This window comes from Chinchilla lanigera, unplaced genomic scaffold (genome assembly GCF_000276665.1).
Source record: "Chinchilla lanigera isolate Chin_1 unplaced genomic scaffold, ChiLan1.0 scaffold00013, whole genome shotgun sequence".
Taxonomy (NCBI): Eukaryota; Metazoa; Chordata; class Mammalia; order Rodentia; family Chinchillidae; genus Chinchilla; species Chinchilla lanigera.
In genome coordinates this window covers 6,485,291-6,510,704 of record NW_004955414.1, presented here as the reverse complement: position 1 = coordinate 6,510,704, position 25,414 = coordinate 6,485,291, and the positions used below count along the sequence as shown (strand labels likewise).

The following is a 25,414-nucleotide window of genomic DNA, read 5'->3' as shown; positions in this document are numbered from 1 at the left end:
TTGCCATTTTTTGACCATAATGTCCTAGTCTAATGCTAAGTTTCACTGAGCACTTGGATTTGCAATTATCTATAGGGTATAGTTCAGAGAAAGGTGATGAGATATATTCCCTTTTCTATCATCTTTTCCTAAATGGACTCAGTCTTCCCTCGTACTTTAAATATCATTTATAGGAGGGAATCTCCTAATTTTATAATTCCACTGTAGAACTCTTTGTGAGCTCCAGACTTATATAGACATTTAGAGGCTAAAGAAGCATAAAAGGTCAGGTTATTGAAACCCCAGTACATATATAAGAAATGTCTTTGACTGCAAAGCTCTTTGAGAGTAGGACTGTTTATTTCTCCGGTGGTTGCTTGCCGTGCCTGACTCAGTATCTGGCGTATGGCAGGTAATGGGTAAAAATGCTCACTGATTTTATATATTGGATTTCCCTGCATATTCTTTTTACCATTCCTTTCTCTAAACTCCTGACATTTTTAGAGTACCTCTTCCTACAATGTTGACTGCCTATTCCTTTTCCCTCTCAGGCTGGATGGGCTGTGGTATTCTGTTACACTGGTGGCTCCCAGTGAACCATGGCTCCTGGTATTTGCTTCCTTGTGTTACCTCCTCTGTCTCAGAAACCCGGTATGGACCTGAGGTTTGCTTTAACCAGTATAATGTGGTGGAAGTTATACTGTACCAATTTCAGGTTCATCTTTAAGAAGGCATGGTAGCTTCTAGTTATATGTTCTTGGGAGCCCTGGACTTCCATGTAAAAAGTTCCATTAGCTTGTTAAGGTAAGAGCCATGCAAAGAGGCCATGTATAGAGAGAAAGACAGTGAGAAAGAGAGAGTGAAACTCTACAGAGAGAGGGAAGCCTAACATTTCCAGGGTCGCAGCTGAGCCTGCTCCCAAATTAGCTGCCAGCTAAAAGTCTTACTATTCATGATCACTGGCATGACCAGGACTATGCAGATGAGCAAGAACAGTTTACAAGAATCAAGAGCAAGTAAGATAGTAGGCCACTAAGACTGGAGTGGCTTGTCACTGCAACAGAAATGGAGGTATGTGTGCCTTGACAGCACAGACCAAGGGACAGGAACAGTTTTGAAGTCCTACCTCATTTCTAGCTTTGCTTTGGTGTTTTGCTTTGTATTAAGGACTCCTAAGTACCAATTCCTTTGTTCCCTGTTGGTCTGATCAGCGCACAGCAGAGATATTTAGTTGTGACTTTAGAATATTTGGATGGAAACTTTGAGCACCCTCAAACATAAGGACAGACCAATTATCAGACAAAGCTAGGACTCCTAGTGTAACTTAAAATAGACAATACCCATCCCTTCTGCTGTAAGTAGCAGAATAAAAAATGTAAGTGGAAACCTTTAGGGAAAATTGTCACACCAAGATGTGGAGGTCAGGCACAGGTCTCTGGGTCCCACGGGAGGAAAGAGGAAGAACAGCAAGGGCGGAATGACCAGTCTTTGCCACAGAGCACCAGCATTTGTTGTTTTTTGGTTTTTTTTTTTCCGGTATGGGAATCGAACTCATGATCTTGCGCTTGCCAGGCAGGCACTGTGCCACTGAGCTAAATCCCCAGCCCGAGCATCAGAATTTGCCTCAGCTTTCAGGAGGGCTTTCTGTGGTTCTGGTTTCAAAATATAAATGAAGATTCTTCCTGTCTTGGTGGGTCTCCCTCTGTGGCCAAGCTCCAGAGTAGGAGCTGGGCCACAGTGAGATTTTTTTTCAGGTGAAAAACATTTTTAGGCAATGCTGATTAGTGGGAAGGGTAAGGAGGTAGAGTTTTTATTGACAGGATGTTTGGACAGAGACGGGATGTTGAAGGCAGGAGCCAGTGTTTCCCAAGGTTCTTTCTTAAAATACATTGAGTTTGGCTTCAGGGCTTCTGACTCACTCCCAGGCCAGGCATTCAATCTTGGGGCGATTTTGAGTATATTCCCAAGAGCGCCTAGGGAGACCAGCTCGTTCCCCACCTACAGTATCCACAGAAACATCTGCTGTAGCTTATTAGGAAGTCAAAACAACTGGCCGTCCATCCATCATCTTTTCTGGTAAGGACACATTCTTGTCGGCTGATGCATGCCCCTCCCTGAGGGGTCACTCTGTGCCTGGGTGCTCCTGTAAAACTGTGAAATGATTTTGATGATCCTTCAAAGAGACTCTTACATCCTAGTTTATTTAACCTTCTCACAAGAATAGCAAAACTTCTCTTTAGGGAATCATGGAATGACTACTGATTCATTAGATAAGCCACGAGTCCTGAGCACGAGCAGCTAAAAATGACCTCTCAAAGCCAATTTGTTAGTCTTCTGTCAGGTAACCCGGCAGACATTATAGAAAACAGCCCGGACTGGAGTTAGCAGACCAAGGTTCAGTGCACAGTCCTGGTCATACTATGTGACCTCAGGCAGGTACCTTGGTATATCAGGGTCTTAATTTCCTCTTCCACAAAAATGGAAGTAATAATATTTATCTTGTCAGTTTTATAGGGTTCATAAGAGGTCAGAATGGAATGGGGTCCCGTTAAAGCATCAGATGCTTGCATTCAGTCTTATAACAGCACCACCACTCAGCCGTGCCGCCCATCCCGGAATTCGGTCTGTGACATGGAATTCACTGCGACAAGGTCCACTGAATTGTGGATCGCTCTGCATTCAACCCAGCTATCCCCCTGCTGGGTATTTTCCCAGAAGATCTAAAAACATCATATCACAGTGATATATGTGCACCTATGTTCATAGCAGCACAATTTGTAATTGCTAAAATGTGGAAGCAACCCAAATGTCCATCCACCGAGAATTGGATAAGAAAATTGTGGTACTTTTATATAATGGAATATTACTCAGCTATAAAGAAAGATAAACTCGAGGCCTTTATATTTAAATGGTCACAACTAGAGACCATACTCATAAGTGAAATAAATCAAACATACATGTGCAAGCACCGCATTGTGTCACTAGTGTAAAACTTGAAAGAGTTAATTTAAACTCGGAGGTATGATAGACACTGTGAAATGATAGGAAACCAATGAAGAGTAAAGGGCTTCTGGGATGTGGGAAAAGAGAAGGGAAAGAAGGAGAAATTTTGTATGTATGTATATACAGGATAGTTAACATGGTTGTTCTTCTGTCTTCTATTTCTATGCTGAAAGAAACTGTCAATGAGCCTTTGGTTGACCAGTATTGCATGTCTATATCTGTTTTCATGAGAAGCCACTTTGAAGATATCAATATGTAATACAACCACCATTGTTAATTCCCTACCACTTTGTTTGTAACTCTGTATTGTCTGTATTGTGCTTGTGATATGTTGTAAAATGTTGTATGTCTGTTAATGTTTCCCTCCTTTTATCTTTAAAATAAAAAAAAAAATGAATTGTGGATCGCTCTGATTTATTTTGCTTTCGAAGTGGTCTCTTTTTACATTCTGTCAATTTGTTCTTGTCCACTGGATGGAAACAAGTCCGACTCCCTCCTGGGAGAACTGCTGTCAGATGTCTGGAAGTAATACTGCATTCATGATTCAGAGGCAACTCTGCGTCTCTCCATCCAGTTAAGCCTTTTGTTCCTTTTGCTATCGTGATTACTGTTATACAAATTTGCTTTAGATAATTTACGACCCTCAACATGTCTTGTGTAATCCTGAATGTAGTTTTCAGGATGGACTGCAAGAGGAAGAATGAAGTGGGTGTTCACCTCCCTTCTTCTAAACGCTATGCCTCTATTAATGCAGCTGAGCCTTGAATTAGCTTTGTGGCAGCCACATCTCAATGGCAGCGCTTCCTCCATAACCCCAGCTGCAAATACCTAACTTTCTGATAACCGTCTCCCTTCTTTCTAACTCATTTATGGAATGAGTCCCCCATTCAACAATGCTCAGATCTCAGCAGGACTAACAGTCCACCTCCCACTTTCCCACTGTTCCTTAGCCCTCCTCTGCTCTCTGTCCTCATGTTCCTTCTTACTTGTGACACATCATTGTAATTACTTCCTCAAGTACACCAGCAACTCTTTCCCTGTATCTTTTGTCTGGCACAGTTCCAACCCTCATTACACCTACTCTGTCTCCTCCTGCCTCATACCCAGACAGTGGAAGCTGGCTAAAGACACACAAGAACAGGTTGACTGGGCTGGGTGTGATGGCACACGCCTGCAAACCTCGCACTTGGGAGGCTGAGGTGGGAGGATTGCTGTGTATTTGAGGCCTGCCTGAGCTACATAGTGAGTTCAGGTCAGCCTTAACTACATAGCAAGACCCAGTCTCAAAAAACAAACAAACAAACAAACAAATGAACACCAATAACAACAAAGGACAGGTTAAGTACCAGTCTTGGTTTGTTCATGTTGCTATAATGGAACATTAAATTAATTGATAAAATACATTTATTTCTCACAGTTCAGGTGCAAAGTCCAACATTAAGGTACTGGCATCTGGTGAAGGCCTTCTTGCTTCGTTGTCCCATGACTGAACATGAAAGAGCAGGAGAGCTCCAGGGCGCAAGAGACTGAACTCAGAGCCTTACGTCCTTTTGGAGTATTAACCCATTTGCCAGAGTGGAGCCTTCATGACCTACACCCCTCATCCCAGCATTACACTGTTGCATCAGGGATGAAGTTTCCAACGCATGCTTTTTGAGGACACATTCAATTCATACCACTGCCCTAAGTTGAGTTCATGACCAGTAACCTCAGGCAGACTCACAGAGCTTCCCAGGGGCCATATCCTGTCCCTAGACCTGGTGTTCTCTTTCTTTCACACTTTCTCTATTCTTAAACCTCAGATGCTTTATTCTCTGTCATTACTCTTAGCTGATGACACTATTTTCAACGAGATGGGACTTACACATGCTCCTTCCACCACTTGCTGCTTTTGTGCCTAATATTCTGTCTTCCCTCTCTCCCTGTTGATGTTTTCTGTGCTCTAAAATTAAGCTCTCCACTTGTGTACTAGAGAATTAACCCTCTAGCTTTCTCAAGAACTTCTGCCCCATCCTATGCTCCATCATTAATTTCCTCTTCTTTACAGGATCACTCCCAACCCTCATGACAAAAATATTGTTTTTCTCTCTTTTCAAGTGAGAGGGAGACCTGCTTTTTCTCTGGGACCCATGAGCTGCTGAAATTCTAGCTTGCCCAGCTTGATGGTGGGGTGTTACCAAGGACCCACCCCAGCAGCATACCAGCCACAGCAGGGGAGCGGGTGGCCAAAATAGATGGGGCAGGCCAGAGAGGTGGAGCTGCAAAGTCCTGCACCACAGTGAAGAGATGACACTTCATAAATCTAGTAGGTTCAGAACCTGTGTGGTCTGCCACAGAGGCTCATTAACACCGCCTTGTCCTTACATCTAGGTGGAAGATGACGACAGACGTGGCAAGCTCTCTTCCAAAGCCATTTCTTCAGGGCCTCTTCCTCCTCCACTTGCAAAATCCCCATTTGTGCTGAGCACATGGAACAGCTCAGGCCCAGAGGGTTTTCCTGCTTGGAACAGCAGATACTTAAGTGCCTCCTGACCACACAGCCTGCAGTCATCAAGCCTCTTCCCTTCCCTCCCCTCTCTGCTCCCAAAGATTCTCCCAGAGAATGACCGCTTTCACCTCTAGTCTTCCAAGGACATAGTGTCAAGTTGGAATTTTCAGACCACAGCAAAGCATGTATCTACTGCCTCTTCTCTGTGATTTGCCAAAAATCAACACTGACCTCAGTCATGGTATCTCTTAAGAGTATGCACTCTTGTCAAAGAGATAGCGTGGCCCACGTACTTATCTGTCACAGCCTGCATGAACTCGTCCAGCAAGTCATCATACTCCTTCCCGCGCACACGCTGGTGTTTCAGACCAATGTACAGAGGGTCTCTGAGCAGCTCCTGGAACAGAGAGCATTCATTTACTGAGCCTGCTCCCACTGTCCCTGATTATTATTAGCATCTTTTTTTAACAGGTGTCTAGATTTAGCGGGAAAAGCCAGGGGTCAGAGGGGAAGAGGAAGTAGGAAGCTGGCTGGGTCCCAAACCCTATAATGGTCATCTCTGGAAAGTCCTGCAGGCAAAGCCATGAAGAATGAATTATGGGGTTCCCACTTTAGGAATAAATGGAGCTTTGACCCAGGTAATCCTCTCACACATAGGCTTTCAACCTTAGGCTTTGGGTTTATTTCAGGAGTTCTCAACAGTGGCACTATTGATGTTTTTGGCTTCGATGTGAGAGCTCAACTGCACTTGCAGGATTTTTGCAGCATATCCAGCCTCTAGCCACTATAATTCAGCAGCATCTGTGACAATGAAAAATGTCTGCAGACATGGCCAAAGTTCTTGTGGGCAAAATTGATCCTGGTTAAGAACCACTGTAAACTGACTTTAGGCAGCATCTAGATTGAGGTATTGGGTCTTACCCAAGGCCGCTGATATGGACTCAATTAAAAGATCATCAATTTATTCATTCATTAATTCACTGTAATCTTATCTAACCCATGTCTCACACTATGCCAAGTCCTGGAAGATACAAAGGCACCATGATACTACTGGAAATTTTAGCTTAACAAAGATGCTCACCTTACTCCCTGGCCTGTGGCAGGGTGACCCTCCATCCTGCCTCTTGCAGGTCTTTCCATCATAGCAGTCGTATGTTGCTGTGTCAATGAGCTTTCTCACTGGATTTTCTGCCTCACTATTTTCCTGTGAATCAGTAGACCCACATAGGCTTTCTTTCCCTCCTTCCCCACTCTCTTCCTTTCTTTCTTTCTTTCTTTCTTTGAATGTTCATAGAAGCTATATATGTAAGAGCCTCCCTCAAATGGGAGAAACTCAAATTTTCTTTCATGAGTGAATAACTAAAAAAAACTGGTTCATCCATACTATGAGTTTATATATATATATATATACACATACTATAGAATGCTACTCAACATCTGTAAAAAGAAACAAACTATTGACATGTGCAACAACCTAGGCAAATCTTAAGAGAATCATGTTGTGTGAAAGAAAGCCAGTTCTCAAAACCTACACACTACCTGATTCCATCTACAGTATATAACATTCTTGAGCTGACAAAATTATAGGGATGGAGAACAGGTCAGTAAATAAGGAGTCAGAGAGAAAAAGGAGGAATGTGGATATGGTTGTAAAAGGGGAGCATGAAATATCCCTGTAATGAAATTGTTGCCATATCTCGACTTCTGTGATGGTACAGGAATCTACACACATCATAAATTGCAGGAAGTGAAACACACACCCATATAAACACAAACCCATACAAAACCTGTGAAATCTAAATAAGGTCTGTGGATTGTAGCAAGGCCAGTTTCCTGTGGTGATATTGGACTAAAGTTCTCTAAGGTGTTACCGTCGGGTGCCACTGGGTAGTGGCTAAATAGGATTTCTCTATATTACTTCTGAGAACTCCATGTAAATCCACATTATTTCAAAATAGAAAACAGATTCACTGTGTTAAAATATTTGCAACTCATAAAATAAAGAGATGACATATTTATTAATCACTTACTATCCATGAGAACCAGTGGGGTATTTGTAGGTGCGTGAGCAGGGTTGTTGCCTTCAGGGTGCTCACTGTCTATTGCAGGCTGCATGTGAGCAAACTTAACTGTACTGCAGGGCAGGGTGACGATGCTTTGGAAAATGCGGGGCACATGGAAGCACAGAAGGAGTGAAGTAATTTCCCTCGGGTCGTGGGTGGGGATTGTGTCATGGAGAAAATCTTCAGGCAATTAAAAACTGTTGGCCACATTTTGGCTTGCCTGAGCCACCTTGAGTGAAGAGAAATTGTCTTGGGCCGTAAATAAACTCTATAGTACAGTTAATCTATAAGTACAAAACTTCTCTTATTTTTAAATGTTTTTTTTTTTTATAACAGAAAAAGGACCACATGAACATAAAGCTAGAGGGGTATTTGATCTTGTGAAACTGAGGTATAAATGTCTTGTTTAATGGAAGTAGGTACAATGCTTAGTGAGTTCTTAAGGTGCTCATCAGAAACTGTTGAGCTAATTGTATTGTGTGATTCATTCTTAAAAATAGTTGTTCAGGAATGTGTTACTACCAAAAAGTGAATTCATGAATGATGCAGACTGGTGATAGTTCTTATAAAAGTCTAGTAGACAGACATGATCAAATTTTTTTGAGTTGAATGATTCTAATTGTATACATTCCAAATACTAATAAAAAAGCAACCATTTCTTTTTCTAGTGTTAATGATGTCATATATGTAATTATAACAAGATCACAAGCAAAAGCCTATTTGATGTGTCTGTGTACTTCCTATACCACAGCTGCTGAAATGTTATTTTACCCTATAAAATTATTTTACAAAGCAACACAAGTTAAAGTTTAATAATTAGATAAGAAAACTTATATGTCTGCTTAATAACAGTAAGCCACATCTTCAAAGGCACATACATGTGTAGATAGGTAGAAATACTATATTGTTAATGGCTGTGTTTGCCTTGTCAAGTTGTACAGGCTCATGTCGTGTCTGTGACATGTAGATTTTGATTTGATTGCACTGTTCCTTCCCCTCCTCAGCGTTCTGTTGTAGCCTGTGCAGCCTGTGTTCATGCAATTGAGTCATAAAACATCACTAAAAATCACATAATAATGTTAAAAGTTTACTATCTTGTGGGGCCATATCACTACTCTCCGGGGCTATGTGTGGTACTAGGTCTGTGGGTTGAACATGCCTATATTAAAAGATGGGCACATTTCAACAGGTGTTATGGGCCCTTCTGGCTGAGGAGATTGCACAAAGAACACATGGGGGTTGGAGGCAGAAGGAGGAAAAGAACCTGGTATATTTGTGAAATAGGGAAGTAATTCCCAATGTTAAGAGGAATTATTTATTTTTGTGTCTAGCTCATCAAATTTATGAGCTCCTTGAGCATATGGTTCTGTCTTATGTTCATCTGTGATATCTTTAGCTTCATCCAAGCAGCTGCCACAGGATACAAGGATGAGGACAACTTGGGTCTAACCTCAAGGGGCTTCGAGTCAACTCTCATCTCTCCCACCAAAAAGCCATGTGATTATGCATGAAGCATGTAACAGTTCAGAGGCTTCTTCTCATCTGTCAAATGGGGATGAGTTACCAACTGGAGCAGGTGGTTGTGCTGACTGAGTGAAATAATAGGAAAGAGCTTTGTGAATTACAACACAGGCTATAAGAGAGTAGCAGCACATGTAACTTTCATAGTGCTTCCTATGTGCCACATATTGTTCTGAGAGCTTTAATTAACTCCCAGGTCATGATGGCCATGGAAAGTTTTGAATCAGAGAACTCTCTTAAGAGAAGCTGCAGAAGGGAGGATAGCTGCAGGGCAGTGGTCCACTGCCACACTCTCTACTGGCAGCTTTATGACTGGGCATGGAGGGGGCCTAGGGCAGGCCATTCCTGCCCAACTAATTCTCTAAGCAGTCTTTGCTGTGGGATGTCCCTCTCTAGCCTGAATGAGACTCGCCAGGCTGTCCTGCAGTCACAGCTCTTCTTATTCATTTCTTGGTCCTTCATCTTCTCCTTTCCCAAGAAGCTGACCCATTTTGTAGTCTGAAGGCCTTGTACACTTCCGATGTTAGGAAGAATTATCTATTTTTGTGTATTTCCAGCTACTCCTGGCCCCTCCCCTTTTTCCCTCATGGTGTTTCTCTCATGAATCTCTCATGTCTATTTCTTGGAGACCCTGAGAGGTAGGTCTCATTATTTGCCCCTATGTTGCAAATGAAGCAAGAAGTTACAGAGACAATATGCAAACTGCCCAAGACCTTGGGCTGATAAAGACAAGAGGCAAGATTCAAACTCAGAATCTGTGGTTTTAACACTCAGCCATGCTGCTTTATTGGCTGTTTTGTACATTAACAAAGACAGACTTAGAATTTTTTAAGCCACTGTTCCAGAGACATACTGCATAGACATCGCTGTAGGAGGTGGCAGGGGAAAGGTGAAGGGACCAGAAAAGAGTGGGAAGTATCAGCCTTCTCAACCTCTTACCCCTGTCCTGGGTTCATATAATTTGTGTGAAGTGGGTTTAGCACTTTGTTTAAGATATCACAGGTCTAGAAAGATATCACAAGTCCTAATCTCCTTCCTTACTCTCCTCATCTCCTAGACTGACCTTGAAACTATTAGTTTTCTTGGTAATTCTTCCTTAGTAGGTGTGTGTGAAGGATGAAGCTGAGACAAATCTGGTGTCTACCTTCTTATATGTCACCTGGAAATGATTATTTAAAATCCACTTAGAGATAGCAAACATCCAGGTAAGGGAGTGGTAAACAATGGTAGAAGAGCTGGATGGACAGCTGGGCAGTCATTAAAATGAGGGGTGGTTAAAACCATCTTATGATTTGTGTCTGAATGTCTCCCCAAAGCCTGATGCAGTAATAGGGGTGGGCTTTTCAAAGACAGCTTGTTAATCTTGGATCACTTGTTTTTCTGCCCTCACCTCAGGAAACAGAGTTACAGCATTTCCAGCTTGACTCAGCAGGGGGCCAGGGTCCTCACTTTGCAAACATTTTCAGCCTGTGCAAGAGGAGGACACGAAGATGGTGTGAGTGCTATACTGCCTTAGGGCGGGTAGACTGCACACAATGTAAGGGAGGAAAAGAGGCTTGCTTCTCCCTTTTTGATCTTGTTGCCACCTTGAACTGTTGCTCCTCATGCCACTCTGTGGTGGAGCCAGCTGACTGCAGACTGAAACCTCCACAAACTGTGAGCTAAATAAACCTTTCTTTCCTTAATTTTGTGTGTTGGGTATTTCATCTCAGTAAGGGAAAAGTAACTAACACAAATCATGTAGCCATATGGACAAATGTATATGAGATTTTTAAAGTGAAAAAAGAAAAATGCAAGGTTATGTAGATTCCATAACTGCAGGGCAGATGCTTTAGCCACTGTTCTATAGCCACAGCACTTGACATCACTGTAGGCAATAGCTGCCTTTTAACTTGAGTTATAACTTTTAATGTTACTGAGTCATGGCTTTGAATCTTGGTGCTTTTCAATCTTGGTGTAGCAGGGAATGTAGTATAAATATGCAGTTTTTGGGGTGAGTCAAATTCTCAAGTGATACTAAAGAATTTCTGGATTTTCTAATAATTTCTCAGTGTATTTCAATAAAGATCAAATAATGGGATACTGGGATACTGTTGAAATTTTAAGACAATTCTGAAAAGCTTTTATATTTTACTTTTAGGATAGAATGTTCTGTGGCTCAAATACTTCAATAGTAACCAGAAAAATTGGAAAAAAATTCCATATGAAATTACACAAAAGTAGTTTCTTATACTTGTGTAGAACTTTCCAGTAATTTACTCATTCAGTTCTTTTTATAGTTTGATCTCTTCTCATTTCTGTTTTACATGTAAGAAAATTGGAATTCAATAATCTGCTGAGACTCAAGAGCTAGAGGTGGCTGAGCTGAGATTGAACCTAGCTTCAACTGTCTCATGACAACAGTGTCTCCTCGTTGTCCCTTGCTGTGGTGCCGACCAGAGTCCTAAGCAGCAGCTCCTTGCCGTCTGCCTGGTCCTCCCAGACGAGTTCAGCAGTGGCTGGGAAGGCTGAGACAGCCAGGCTCTCATTTTGCAGACCAAGGTGGAGAGCAGGTAGAGCTGCAGTGGAGCCAGAAGAAAGTCCATGTCCCCATTTCCAGCATGCAGGATCTATTCTGGCTAGGGTGAACATGGCTTCTCAAAATAGTTGCCACAAATGGCTTCACACAATGTTGGGACAAAACATGCACATTCTGCCCTGTATCTCACCAACTGACCTGGACACAAGAATGACTGCTGTGAGTTGTGTGTGTTTACAAGGCTGGACCCTTTCCTTGTAGCCCTCCATTCTGATTTTATCATATGAGCACGTGGGAGGGAAATTTTCAGCCTGTAGTATTGCAAGATAAAATACAGGATGCTCAGTTAAATATGAATTTTGGATAGGTATTAAGTAAAAAAAATAATTTAAACATGTCCGAAATGTTGCATGGAGCATACTTGTGCTAAATATGATTGTTTGTCTGAGAATTAAATTTAATTGGTGCTCTGTATTTTTATTTGCTAGACCTGCTAACCCTGTTATTTGAGATGAAGGAATCTTAAAGTCAAGAGGCATGGTATTGCAGAAAATAGGGCCCCACTGTGCCTGCTGACAATGGTCAGGATTCCCTCTTTGAGTGCCCTTGGTGTGGCCAAAAGGGGTGGACCTGGGTTTTTATTTTTCGAGTTAGGGTCTCACTGTGTAGTGCAGGCTGTCCTCTAACTCACAGAGATCCTCCTGCTTCAGCCTCCCAAGCGCTGAGATTACAGGTGTGCACTACTACACCCAGCACCTCTCTTTAAAAAAGGGCTAATAATTTTATTTCTGTCATGTAATGCAAGTTTTGTGAGGAAAGAATGTGCTCTATATGCATTTGCATCTTGTCAGAGGTTTGTAAACCTATAAAAAGTATTTATCAATAGGAATTGCATGAGTCCCAGGACTGGACTTAGGAAATTCCAAATTAAAAATGATGGTCATAGACATCATTTGGATGAGCCTCCTCCAAATGAATTTCTAAGACTCCAAAAAGCCAAATGAACTTTTGAAGGTTAAAAAAAAATGTTAGTGGGAGCGACAGAGAAGAAAGTGTGATTTCCATACCATGGCTCTTCCCGGGGTGGGGACCAAGCTTATTTACTTCCAAGCTCTGGCGCCCAGATGGATGCCTGCCACCTAAACAGAACCTAAGTGCCTACATCTTTCTCCTCTGGCAGTTACTGAGTTCCCTTTAGAACTAAATACATCCATGAGTATAATTTCAGGCGAAGACAGGTAAACCATATCTCTGTCCTCTGCTGTGGGAGTGAGAGGGCCAGAAATACCCTCTGGAGCTCTTTGTCCAGCTCTGCTTTTCCCAGATCTTTCTTTAGAAAACAAAATGTCACGGAAAACAAAAATGTTTCATCCTCTTTACTGAGCATTAGGTTTAAGCTTCCCTCCCACATGCTCATATGACGAAGTCAGAACAGAGGGCTACAAGGAAAGGGTCCAGCCTAGTAAACACACATACCTCACAGCAGTCATTCTGTGTCTAGGTCAGGTAAACTTCCTAGTTAAAAAAATAACCATTTATCTTGCATAGCAACAGCCAAACCAAGATATTATGCAGATTATCTATAGTCTGGGAGGTCGTGGCATTGGGTGTATACAGTTGGCCTAGCGCCCCAGAGCAGCAGCTATGGTTGCTGCTCATTTCTTAGGAAGCTTGATTGCATCCTGGAGCAGGCTTCAAAGGTCTTAGGAAAAGCATCTTCACTGAGCATGTGTACATGGCAAATGCTGAATATTTATTAGTCACAGTGATGATAATCTTGGAAGGTTAGAAGAAACTGCGCCACCCAGTTTGGCTGCTGACCCCTTGCTTCCTCACTGATCCATGTACCCGCAAGGCAAGGTTACCCGGCTCTGCTGATAAAATGCTCCCACATTTGCCTCCCAGAGCAGTTACGCCTCTTCAATCAGTTCCATGGGCCTATAAACCATCTCCTTATAAAGTGAAGTTACAGTGATTCGAGACTTGAGCCAGGAGAAGACCTGTGAGGCTCAGGGGGACCAATGTAAAGCTGAGCTTCTGGAGTGCCGTGGAGGCTTGCATACAGCAGGATGAGTGCGGGGCTTGGAGCCAATCCTTGGGAGGCCATTTCTGCACTTGCCCTCTTTTCTTTTGTGAAATGAGGGAGTTGAATAAGATAGTACTTCAAGCCTTTCTAAGTTGGACAGTGTGACTCCCATGTATGTTGTTTTTAACTGACAAAAGCTCTCTTTCCTTTCTCCTTTGAAATTTAACCATCACATGTTCCTCTTTCATTGGATCACCACCTAATGTATTTATTTTTCTAAATCTCCTTGGTGTTGGCAGGTAAAAGTGACTCAGCTTCAGGGCTGTAGACAACAGATGTTTTCCTTCAACAGGAAATCTGGAGGGCTGTTTTCTTTGACTCTGATTAATAAAACTCCTATTGCCTCAGGAGTTTTTATGGAGGCATACTCACAGGTGGCCTAGTTATTCTGACACTAAAACCCCTCACAACAGCACCCTTCCTGCACTGATGTGTGAGATAAAAGTTGCAAGGCCACGCCTCCCTCTCCTGTAGCCCAGGCTTGCTCTGAATGAAAGATGTATCCCTGGACTTTTAGAGAGAAAAATTTTGCAAATGGATTCAATTTTTAAAAGAACTATAGTGTGGGAGATGACATTAAATTCATTTGAAAAGAGATAAATCATCATCTTTTTTAATGTTGGTCACTGTGCAAGTTTGAATTCTTGTGTTCTGAGTGAACCCTCAGGGGAGAGGCAGACATTTTGAGTAGATGTAGGACACAACACATTAAAATGATCAATTAGGTGACAGTGTGGAAATACTGTCAGCTAGAATATTCCACCCAGGCCTGGATCTCATTTATCTCCTCATGCCTAGCAGAGTGTCTGACACCTACTAAACACTTAGTAAACTTTTATTAAATAAGTAAAGAGAAAGTGTTCACAAAATAATCTTAATTTAAAAAAATGGAACGAAATTACATGCACATGACAGTCACAACCAGGGAATAATTACATCTATGTATATGTGCAGAAAAAGTATTGGGAGAGGACAGAAATGTAGCATGGTGAGAAAAATGCTATTTCTTTTGTCTTTTAAAAATTACTGTTCTAAAATTATTAATAAAAATTCTAAACATCAAGAGATGATATTTACTTATAAAACAACAGAAGCTCAGGCAGGGGCATGAGCACAGGCTGCTTGTAATCCTGAGGAGAGGAGCAGGCCTCCATTTAGGGTCCATTTAGGATCCTAGTCCTGCCACTTCCAACAGGTCTTCTGGGTCAAATTCAACTCCCTGGGCCTCAGTTTCCTCAGTGGGAAAAAGACAATAAGGACAGATGCTCCTCTCACATTATAAGTAGATTTAACTCGTATAATTTGGAATTACAAGGTTTTAACAGGGTATAAGGGCCTGGCCTATGATTGCTGCTGGCCATTTGTGGTCATTTTCTTCTTGGCGGGTTTGTTACAAATTTGGTGTAAGGGTCCCGGCTTTTCCATAGAGTCCTAGTCCCAGTACCTTTACCCTCACTCATCTCACCCTGTCTCTATGATTTCTCAGCTCTTGCCTGTCTCTTCCTCATTTGTTATCGTGGATAAAAGCTGCTGAAACATTCCCTACCAGGAGCTACAGTGCTCATTCTTGAAATGCGGCTGTACGGTGCCCAGGGAAGAGGAAGTCCATGCTAAGATCTTGGCATGTTTTCTTGAAAGAGGTCCCAGCAGAATGCAGTATTATCTTTTTGACAATGTGAATCAAAAATCTAAAATATGAACATTCCATTTTTGTCAGTGTTTCAGTTTCTAGAAATTTATCCTAAAGAAATAATCAAGAGGGACAAGACTGATCTACAAAACAGGGTTATCAGTGCACAATTCATCTTTGCAAAAAGCCTAAAAATAACTTTAACAGCTTTATGTAAATTATAACAAATGTGGAGTTGAGCAGCTGTTTTTTTATGCCCTCTCACTGTGAATTTTCTGCCTTGGAGCAGACATCTATAGACTGAACCCTCTGAAACTGTGAGCTAAAATAAACCTTCCTTCTGTGTTCCAGGTAACCAGGTATTTGGTGCCAGCAACAAGAAAGCTGATTAATGCAGTCATTAAAAAGGGATTCTGGGATACTTTTTCATTTTTTTTTTTTTAAACACAGAGACAAACAGCTGAGGATCACAGGCACACATAAACACTTCAATCCCAAACCTCCTGGAATTCTGCAGGTGGATCTTACCCACAGCTTGGCTTAGTTTCTCTCACCATGTTTGCAGGACTTTCATCTGCCTGATTCAGACTTTTCAGCCCCAAGCCCTGGTGCTTTGAGTTTTAATCTTTGCCCTGAGGAAGCTCACCTCCAAAATGCTGAAGAGCATGGCCCACTCACCCGTGCTGGCTACTATTTCTACCAATGGGTCAGGCGGCTTCATGGGGAATGGAAGCTGTGTGGGATCATGGAGGCTAAGGATAAAGGGAAACTCAAGCAGGAGTCATCAAGGGCACAGAGGCTCTCAAGGAGGTACAGGAAGAAGCAAGGGGACACAGAAGTGGGAGGGGGTGGGAGAGGAAGGGCAGGCGAATGAGGGAAAGGAGTGCCCTGGTGAAGGAGTGCTAGGAAAGAAATAGCTCACTGCTACATAGATACAATTGCCCCCCGAAAGTGCTCCCCACCCATCCACCTCTGTCCTCTTCCGGCCGCAGAGCTCTTGGCCTAGAGAGCCCGTTACCTCATTGTTGGTGCCAACGTCCAGCAGGACGGGGAGGCACTGCTGCGGGTTCACCCCTCCACAGGCTGTGTACAAGGCCAGCTTGCCCACCGGGATGCCCATGCCGTAGCAGCCCAGGTCTCCCAAGCCAAGTATGCGTTCCCCATCAGTCACCACCACGGCCTGAAAAACACAGCAGGTTGCCATCAATCAGGGAAGCACCTCCAGTGATAAGGTGCTCATGTCAGTGCCCTAGCATGTCAGGCTTGACAAGGAAATGCCCACTGACTTTGCAGGGGATGAAATAGCTTGTCTGGGATGAGGCTAGAGGAGCCTTTCACTGCAGGTGGCTGTCCTTTTTGGCAGGCTGGTGAGAAACCCTACTGTAGCACAATGACAGGAAGACATCTCCCCTGCTTGCTGAGGGTCAGCGGGTGGGCTGCAGAAACAGCTGCGGGGAAACCACAGTTACTTACTCTCCCTGAAAGACACAAACACACAATTTCAACCTGAGGCTTGAGGGGAGGGCAGGTAGGGAAGGACATAATAAAAGGAGAAAATAAAAGTGAGCCTTCACGCTGCTGCTGCAGCTCCAGGGTTTGGAGACTGATGTAAATACTCTCCGGTCTGCTTCTGGACTATGATAAATCCAGTATGCAAGGAACAGCTCTCCTTGCGATGTCTCCTAGAATCACTATTTCATGTGAGATCAGAAATTCTCAAGCTGTGCTAGGATTGCCTTTTGCACTTGGCAAACAATCACTGAGAGCTGAAAATGAACTAGACATAGTGCTAGTTCAAGGATTAACTGCTATAAATTAACAAATGCTGAGGCAGCTGATGGTTATGATAGATATTATTATATGGTGACAATGGATATTTTTTATTCTTTTATCATGACTTTGGGAGGTGGCTTGACTCCAGCAGTATAGTATAAGGGGCAGCAGAGATTGAGACAGAAGATTTACTCCTGTAGAGTAACCCTTCATGGATGAGGGGATGCATGTGCCGGGCTGTGGACAGGTGGAGATTGTGTGGATGCTGGTTGGGAGGAAAGGCAGTTACTGCAAAAGGAAGTTAAGATACAGCATGGAGTTGGGGTCATGTAAGATATGTATGGGAAACAAAGAGGTGTAGATTGCCTGAGACAAAAGAATGGAAAACCAGGCAGGAATTAGACACGAAAGGACCATGAACGTCAGGATAAAAGGAACACCCTGGGGAGACAATGGAATTGTTTATAGATCGCCACAACCTACTCTCCATCATGAGCTTTTTCTTTTTTTTTTTTTTTTTTTATCATGAGCTTTTTCCATCTCTAAAAGAGCTGGAAACCTGGCTTTGGACCAGAACTCAGGATCAGCTCTGAGCTAGGGATATCCTAGTTGTCCCCCAAATACTCTGTCCATGGCACCTCAGGTTTTAATCCATGCAGAAACAATGCAAAGCACTGGAATAAAGAGATGAAAACCCATTCTTGCCTTGGGAGAGTTCTGAAAGGGCCCATGGTATCTTTCACTTCTCTTCTCTGTCTCTCCAGAGATGCGAGCACATATAGGCTGGTGCTGCCTTTTGATCCAAATAGTTGTAGAGACCCTAAAAACATTCCTCCACTTCTGAAAAGGGGGTTTTGGAAGTGGGGCACACCTATAAAACTCATGACACGGCCCCTTAGATTAGATTCACTACCTTTGTAGACAGTGCACACAACCCACGTTTCACCTGACCCTTCCCAGGGCCTGGGCAGGTCAATTCTTGTCTGAAGTCTGCTAGATCTGTTTCACAGGTGAGGAAACTGTAGCGCTCTTGGAGAGATGAGATGAAGTCACTTTGGTTGTGTATGTGGCAATGGGAGATTCCAGTTAGGTATTGGGCTCCTGGTTCAGGACTCTTTCTGCCATCCATTCCTCATGGCTTCCTCACCCAAAGTTTCATCCTGCTTCACCTTGTCCACAGCCTGCTTCTGATCTCCTTTCAGCAGCTCTCCTGCTGCACGCTGTGCAAGGATGCTGCTCCCAAGAGCCCAAACTCTGGGTACTTCTCTACTATGCCTCCTAATCAAAGTTTCCTTACTCTGGTTCCCATTTTCTTAGAATTCTTTTCCCTGCTGAGGGGGTAGGAAATAATAGGAGGTTAAAGAGAGGGAAGCAGCTACTCCAGAGCATTATCCCTATAAACCTAGGATGGTGATGGGGGCTTTTCAGTGCAGCTCAGCTATGTCTGAGCAGACGCCTCAGCTCTTTCTATCCTCCATTCTCAATCCTACTGTGCAGAAGATTGACTTGTGGCAACAGCTTCACAAATGAACTGCTTGCCCCTCATCTTTCCCCTAATCTCTTCTGCCAACAAATGTCAGATTTACTGTCTCAAAAGCCGATTTTTAATTATGTCATTCCCAGGCTCAAAGACTTTCAGTATCTTCTAACTTCTCATAGGATGGAGTCCAAAGTGCTTAACTCTTTAGTAACCTGAATCCAACATACCTTCTGAGATTTACCTCCTGAGAGATATACATATATAACTGCACCCTCTTGCCAAATTGGCTTCCTTACTCTTTCCAGATACATTCTTAATCCTCCTATAATCTCCCCCTCCCAACCTCTACAGTCTTCTCTCCATGATGGCCCTTCACATTCTCCAGCAGGGCAAATCCAGCCCGCTAGCACTTGCTATATCTACCACACACACTTTCTGTCACTTCCCTGCCTTCTACAAACATTAATTAACTGCTAGGTACCAAATCATGTGCACAATGCTACTGTCCTCTGAAGAAATTAAAATACTCCTCATGTGACCCAATTAGTTTCCATAAAAGTGAGTTATGGAAGAACACTTACTAAGGCTGAGCTGATGCCAGGATCACACACTTGAACCTACAGTAATGAGAACTAAGTAAGGGACTTTTTTTTTGTACATTACCCAGCCTCAGATATTTCGATGAGCCAATGTAAAATGTACCATATGTTACTTCAATTTATTCAGAATGCACATTCTGTCCCATCAAACACTCTAAAGGTTAAAAGCAGGGGCTTTGGAAACCAGTAAATAGCATTTCAATTGAGACTCCTTAATAATGTTCCATATATAATCTTGGGTAAATAGATAATTTTCTGACCTTTAATTTTTCCATAAAATGGTATAATAATGCATAACTCATCAGATTAATATTAAGATGAAAATAATATGTATCTTAACTTAAATAATATATATCTTAACTTAAAAGATCAGTAAATAGTCACTACTCTTATGATTATAATGATGATCATTATTTGGGGCAAAGATTATATATTATTTCTTACTCTCTATAACACAAAAAGACCATGTGTCAAATGAAAGAGAAAACAAAGCGAGAGCTTGGCAAAAAACTTTCAAGAATGTCTGCTTGTGACAGGCTTAACGGCATTCTAACCTTAACATTCTCATCCATCCTAAAAGCTCCCACTGTCATCTCTTAAACTGGTGACATTTGTAGCTAACTGCGGAACATTGCCACTTTTACGTCCAATACTCACAAACTACAAAAGTTCCTAATCAGAATAATCCTTTTCTCTTTTTTACCCCTTTTGAACATTCTTACCCTGCTGTCTTTCTTTCTGTTCCCTTATATCTCTCAAGTTCAAATTTTATACTCCGAATCCTGTCTGCCATTAATTAACCATCAAGTTTTACTGATTTACCTGCTCCCTGCTTCTGGCATTGCTTCCAGCATCTTCATACCAGTGCTACTGCCTTCTCAACCAGTCCGCTTCTCACTTGCACTACTGCAGTGGTGTTCTGCCTTCTGACTCTTACATTTTTTCCATTCCACTTTACTTTCCAAAGTACAACCACATGTATCAACTTCTTGTCCCCAAATATACAAAGGTTCCTGATCCCCATAAAAATGAAGCTCAAACAACTTACATTGACATTTACGATGTCCACAGCCTAGTTCTAATCTTCTCTGAACTTCCCTTTTATCTTCTCCGTCTTCTTTCATAACTAAAATATTCCCAACTCTGTATGAGATTTATATTTTCCTGCATATTCCATGCTATTTCGCTTCTCAGTCCTTGGCCTGAATCCTGCCATCTTTGCATGCTTCAAGGAACAGTTCAAAAGGTAGCTCCCTCCATGAAGCTTTCTTTCTGGAAGTTATTACATCCTCCCCTGAATATCCACAACATTTTCCTCACCCAAAGTATCTATCACTCTCGCTTGATCTACAGTTAGATATATTTCCTTGTCTTTCATAGTAATTCTAAGCTTTTTAGGAGCAAGTGATAGGTTGTGTTGTCTTTGATTCTTTAGCACTTAGCAGGGTGCTTACAATGTGATACATACTCAGTAAATATTGGGCAATGCGACAAAGCCGACACAGAGCATAAAGTGACATTTTTCTTGTTGGAAGTTGCATAACTCATAACTCCTTTGTCTTTTTAACATTAATTTTATTGATACACATTCATCATGGGGAATTTGTACATGTATATAACACATGTTTTTCCCCTCCATTCCCCCTTCCCTTCAATCCTTCTTCCTCTCCCCATTTACAAAAGGTTTGTTTTCATTTTTTCCTTTTATTCTCTCATCCCCATTCCCTTTTTCATTTGAACATGTTCTTCCTACTTCCCAATATCTATCATCCATTTTGGTCCTTATTTACCCTTTTGTTTTCTCACACAAGAGAAACAAAGCAGTACTCCCAGCAGGAAATTTGGAGAGCAGTGCTCCATGTTCTGTCTTTACCTGTGTATCTCAAACTTGGGTCCTTTTCTGCTTTAGTGAGCATGCCCTTTGACATAGCTGGGAACTGACAGAACTGACCCAAGACTGACCAGAGGATTATGATTTCTTGATTGCTTTAGGGCTTTAGACTTGTAGTTATGGTCATAGGATGCTTATAGTACTGTGTGTACAACCTCTAGTTCTTCTTCTGATTCTTTTTCCTTTTCCTCTCCCTTCTTCCTGTTCTTCTCTTCCCAAAACAAACAAAATGCACATTCAATTTCTTTTTTGGTTTTCTGACACAGGGTCTTACTGTGTAGTTTGTAGTTCAGGCTGGTCTTGAACTCATTATGTAGCCCAAGCCTCAAATTCATAGTGCTCCTCCTGCCTCAGCCTTCTGAGTGCTGGGATCATAGGCATGTGCCACCATGCCTGGAAGTTCAAATCTTGATTGTACTCCTTACTTGCAAAGAACCTAATTTTTCAGCTTTTTCCTCTAACAGAGTTATTTCCACATCTATACTTTCAGCTATCAGCCCACTTGGGGAATTTTCTCCACCAAAGAGCACCACCTCGTTAAATGGCCATACCTCATTCCAGGGGGAGCCTGTGAACAATTATTGGTCACTGCAGGAGAAGAAAGGCCCATGCTCTTGCCCCAACTCAGCAAGACTCTGAAGGGCCTTTATTGCTCTGGAGCCTCATGGGCTCAGCTCACCCTTTCTTATAAACCTCACTGTAGCTGAACTTTTCTGATCTATCCTGCCTCCTGTCACCAGTGTTCACCCAGGAACATTTTCTAATATGCTAATTTCTATCTCAAAGTCTGTTTCCAGGGAAATCCAATCACTCACACTGAGCACAGAGGTGGGAGTTGCACAGACCATGCCTATGCATGCTGGGTAGGCACCTGGCCCTGGCAATTTTGTTCAACTTTAAGTACCCACATAGCTGGTATATATGGCAGGATGCTCCCTTGGCTCCATACCCAATTGTCTTTCAATGCTCCCTCCAGAACCTGTTGGGACTGGGATAATGGAAAGATTTAGGAACTTGGGGAAACTGTTGGGGAGGAGGGTGATTCTTAGCTGAGCTGCCTTCCATTTCCAGGCAATGCCCACTGTGGAGAAAAAATAAGAAAAGCAATTTTCACTCTTCTTTGTGATTTATGCTGGACATCTCTTGGTGGCCTCATGTGGCCTGCCCCTTCCTCCCTAAACAAGTGTGCACAAAGCTTCATAATTCCCCAGTCCTGGGCTCCAGCCCCATTTCCCTAATGGCCTACCTCTCATGCATCTTAGTTTTCTGCTCTGCTCTCTAGCTAGGGAACAATAGAAAGTCATTTTTCAACATTTGAGTTGACTTGGAAGGTGCTCTGAACCAATCTTCCTCTGCATCCAGGCAACCAGGGTCTAAAGACACCTGTGCCTTGAAAAAACTGCCTCCCCCACTCAGCAGCTAGGAGAGAGGTGGCTCAGCAGCAGGCTATGGTGATGGGAACTGACACTCTTTTTGTGGACCTCAGGCAAATCAGTTAGCTTGTTCATCTAAGGAAAATACATCTGTACCTGTCCTTACGACCCACTTCAGGGATTTTGGCACTTTAATTACAGTGCCTGTGAGATGGATTGAAAATGATGAAGAAGTCCTGTGTCAGTTATCAAGTACCATTCAAGGGATGATGAGTGGGCATTCCTTACCTGCGTAGGAGGAGCATTACCTCTTCTTTTTAATGCATCTGGAGAAAACATCAGGAAAGGAGCAAGCAAGACTACTCCTTGGAACATTCTGAACTTTTAAAAGGTCATCTTGGAGGTGGAGGGAGGCAAACTTCCAGAAAAGGCCAGTGAATGGGGCAGAATAAGGGTCTGGGGTACACAAAGGCAACCAAATATGCCACAGAGTGCTTGTTTACATGCCAAGCTATAGGCCCAATATTCAGAGCTCCTGTTTTTTCCAAGAAGCAAGAAATTCAAGTGTTTTGATATTTATTTTGTATAATGAAATTTCCAGATTTTAAAACAAATTCAAAAATTTCAACAACCACTGAAAGCCAAATCAAATATGTCTGGGGGGCCAAATCATATGAATGCCTATTTTTTAATTAATTGAGTTTATTGGTATATTTTAGGTATAAATAATGATCACATTCATTACAGGGAACTTGTACCTATACATGATATATCTTAATTCTTTTTATTTCCAATCTCTTCTCCTCTTTACAAAAACTTTGTTTCTATTTTTTCCTTCTTTTCTCATTTTTGTCTTTTATCTACCATCTCCCATATATATATATTCACTCCAAGCTCTCCTCGACTTGAGAGTTTGTGTTGAGAATTCTGCTGTGATTCTGATGGGCTTTCCTGTATAGGTGGTTTGTTTTTTTTCTCTAATAGCTTTTAATATTCCGTTCTTGTGTTGAATTTCTGGAATCTTGACTATTATATGCCTTGCTGTAGACTTTTTTGATCATGGCTAATTGAAGTTCTATATACTTCTTATTTGTTATATCAAATTCTTTTTCCCTGCTTGAGAAGTTTTCTGCCATGATTTCTGTGAGCAGGTTTTTTAAAAATATCATTTGCACTGTCTCCTGATTTTCATTGACTCTGATCAATTGTACAATCTTCTTCTTCATTATTCTGTCATTTAGCAGCTGCTGGATCTATTTCTTGTGGTCCCTCACTATGTTTAAGAAATTTCTCTTTTCATGATTGCTGGCTGTAATCCTTTCTTCTGTATCTGAAATTGTCTTCACATTGGCTCATTGTGCTGCTTATACTTTCAATGGAATTTTTAATGTTCTTGCTATCTAGTTGAATGTTTCATGGATTCCATTTCTTTCCTATGTTGCATGTTTGTGGTTTCCATCATTTTCCTAGGCTTCTCTATTTTTTTTTTTTTTAATCTATATCTGCTCTAGAGTCACTGACATGTCTTTCACTGTGGTTACTGTTATGGTTTGTGTCTGGATGTCCCCCCAAATCCTCCTGCAGTCATGGGGCAAGTTATTAGAGTTTATGATTGATTCATGGGCATGACTGCTACACTAGCCCTGGGGTGGGTAGTTTACATATGATGTAAGGGAAGGAAAAAGGCTGCTTGCCTCTACTCCACCCCTTGTGCTTTTGCTGCTTTTGCTGTTTTCTGCTCCCATGAACTGTTGCCCTCTGCCATGTGCCACTCTGCCTTGGAGCCAGCCAAGTACAGACTAAAACTTCCACAAACTGTAAACTAAATAAACTTTTCTTTCCTTAATTTTGGGTGTCAGGTATTTTGTCCCAGCAATGAGAGGAAAGTAACTAAAACAGTCACCATTTCTGTAGTTATCTGAGAAATTATTTCTGATTTAATTTTTTTAGAGCTCCATTCATTTGCTTAGTTGCTTCTGCTGTTACCACTTCAGGGATACTGGGGTTGCATCTTGTTTCAGTGTCTTTTCATTTTCTATTTATTTTTTGGCTTAATTTCTTGGATGATGCTTGTAAATTGCCTCTGGTGAGTAGCTGTACTGTTAGTATTTAGAACTCATAGGAAATGACTGCTCCTCAGAGGTGTCTTCCAGGTATAGCTGGCTTTTGGGTTTTGAGTCTGTTACATGATCCTATCTCCTCAATTTATAAGGGATGAGAAGTTGCTACCTAGTTGGCCCAGCCCCTGGTTCTATGGCCTGGCCCATAGTATTTTTTATGACCCTTAGGTAATCTTGATCTTGGTAGAGAATGAAAGATAGAGGAGTCACTCACCAGTCTGCTCTAGGTCCCTCCAGGAAGAAAAACTTGTTAGAACAATTATGTCACCTTGGCTAATGTCGTACAATCAGTGATAATATTAGCATTAAACATAACTTAGAAAATGACAAACTGAAGTAATTATTAACTTGCCACCTTTACCTGTATGAACTAGATTTGTACTATATTACAAAATCTAAAACAAACCAGAAAATTGTATGTAGTAAATCAGCTCTCAATATGGCAATTTTACCCTCAGGGGAGAAAATTTAAAAAGGGTTAGGGGGAAAATGGAGAAATAGAAGAAAAGGAAGAGATTAGAAACAAGGTTGGAGGACAAAGGAAGATCATTCAAACTTTGGGAAAGTGATGCAGAAGACAGGAGGGAAATAAAGAAGGAAAAACTAAAAACAAGAACAGAACAACACCAACAAAAAACAAGGAACCATGAAAACAGGAAAAACAATCAAGAGAAAACAACAAAACAAAGAACAAGAGAAGAAAGAGAGGAAAAAAAAAATAAGAAAATAAATGTCCACTTCAAGATGTGTCTCTCCTGGCACTGGTAGATAACATGGGCAGACAGAGTCTAGATCTGAGTTAATTAATCCCAGTAAACTAGCTGTAGCTTTATGTTGGGGTGGTGGATAATCCCAGGGAGTCTGTCCCATTAGTTGCACTGAAGTTCAGG

General features: G+C 41.9%; 1 protein-coding gene across 5 annotated transcripts in view; it reads right to left on the bottom strand.

Annotated features, from left to right (window-relative positions):
• Me3 (malic enzyme 3, NADP(+)-dependent, mitochondrial) overlaps positions 1 to 25,414 on the bottom strand; it is a 220,084-nt gene that overhangs the window by 44,790 nt on the left and 149,880 nt on the right. For all 5 annotated transcript variants that reach the window (XM_005379738.2, XM_013512068.1, XM_005379739.2 and 2 more), the window contains 2 exons: positions 16,307 to 16,468; positions 5,764 to 5,867 (listed from right to left, as the gene is read on the bottom strand). In XM_005379738.2, the coding sequence (XP_005379795.1) occupies positions 5,764 to 5,867; positions 16,307 to 16,468 (266 nt within the window). The remainder of the gene's footprint in view (positions 1 to 5,763; positions 5,868 to 16,306; positions 16,469 to 25,414) is intronic.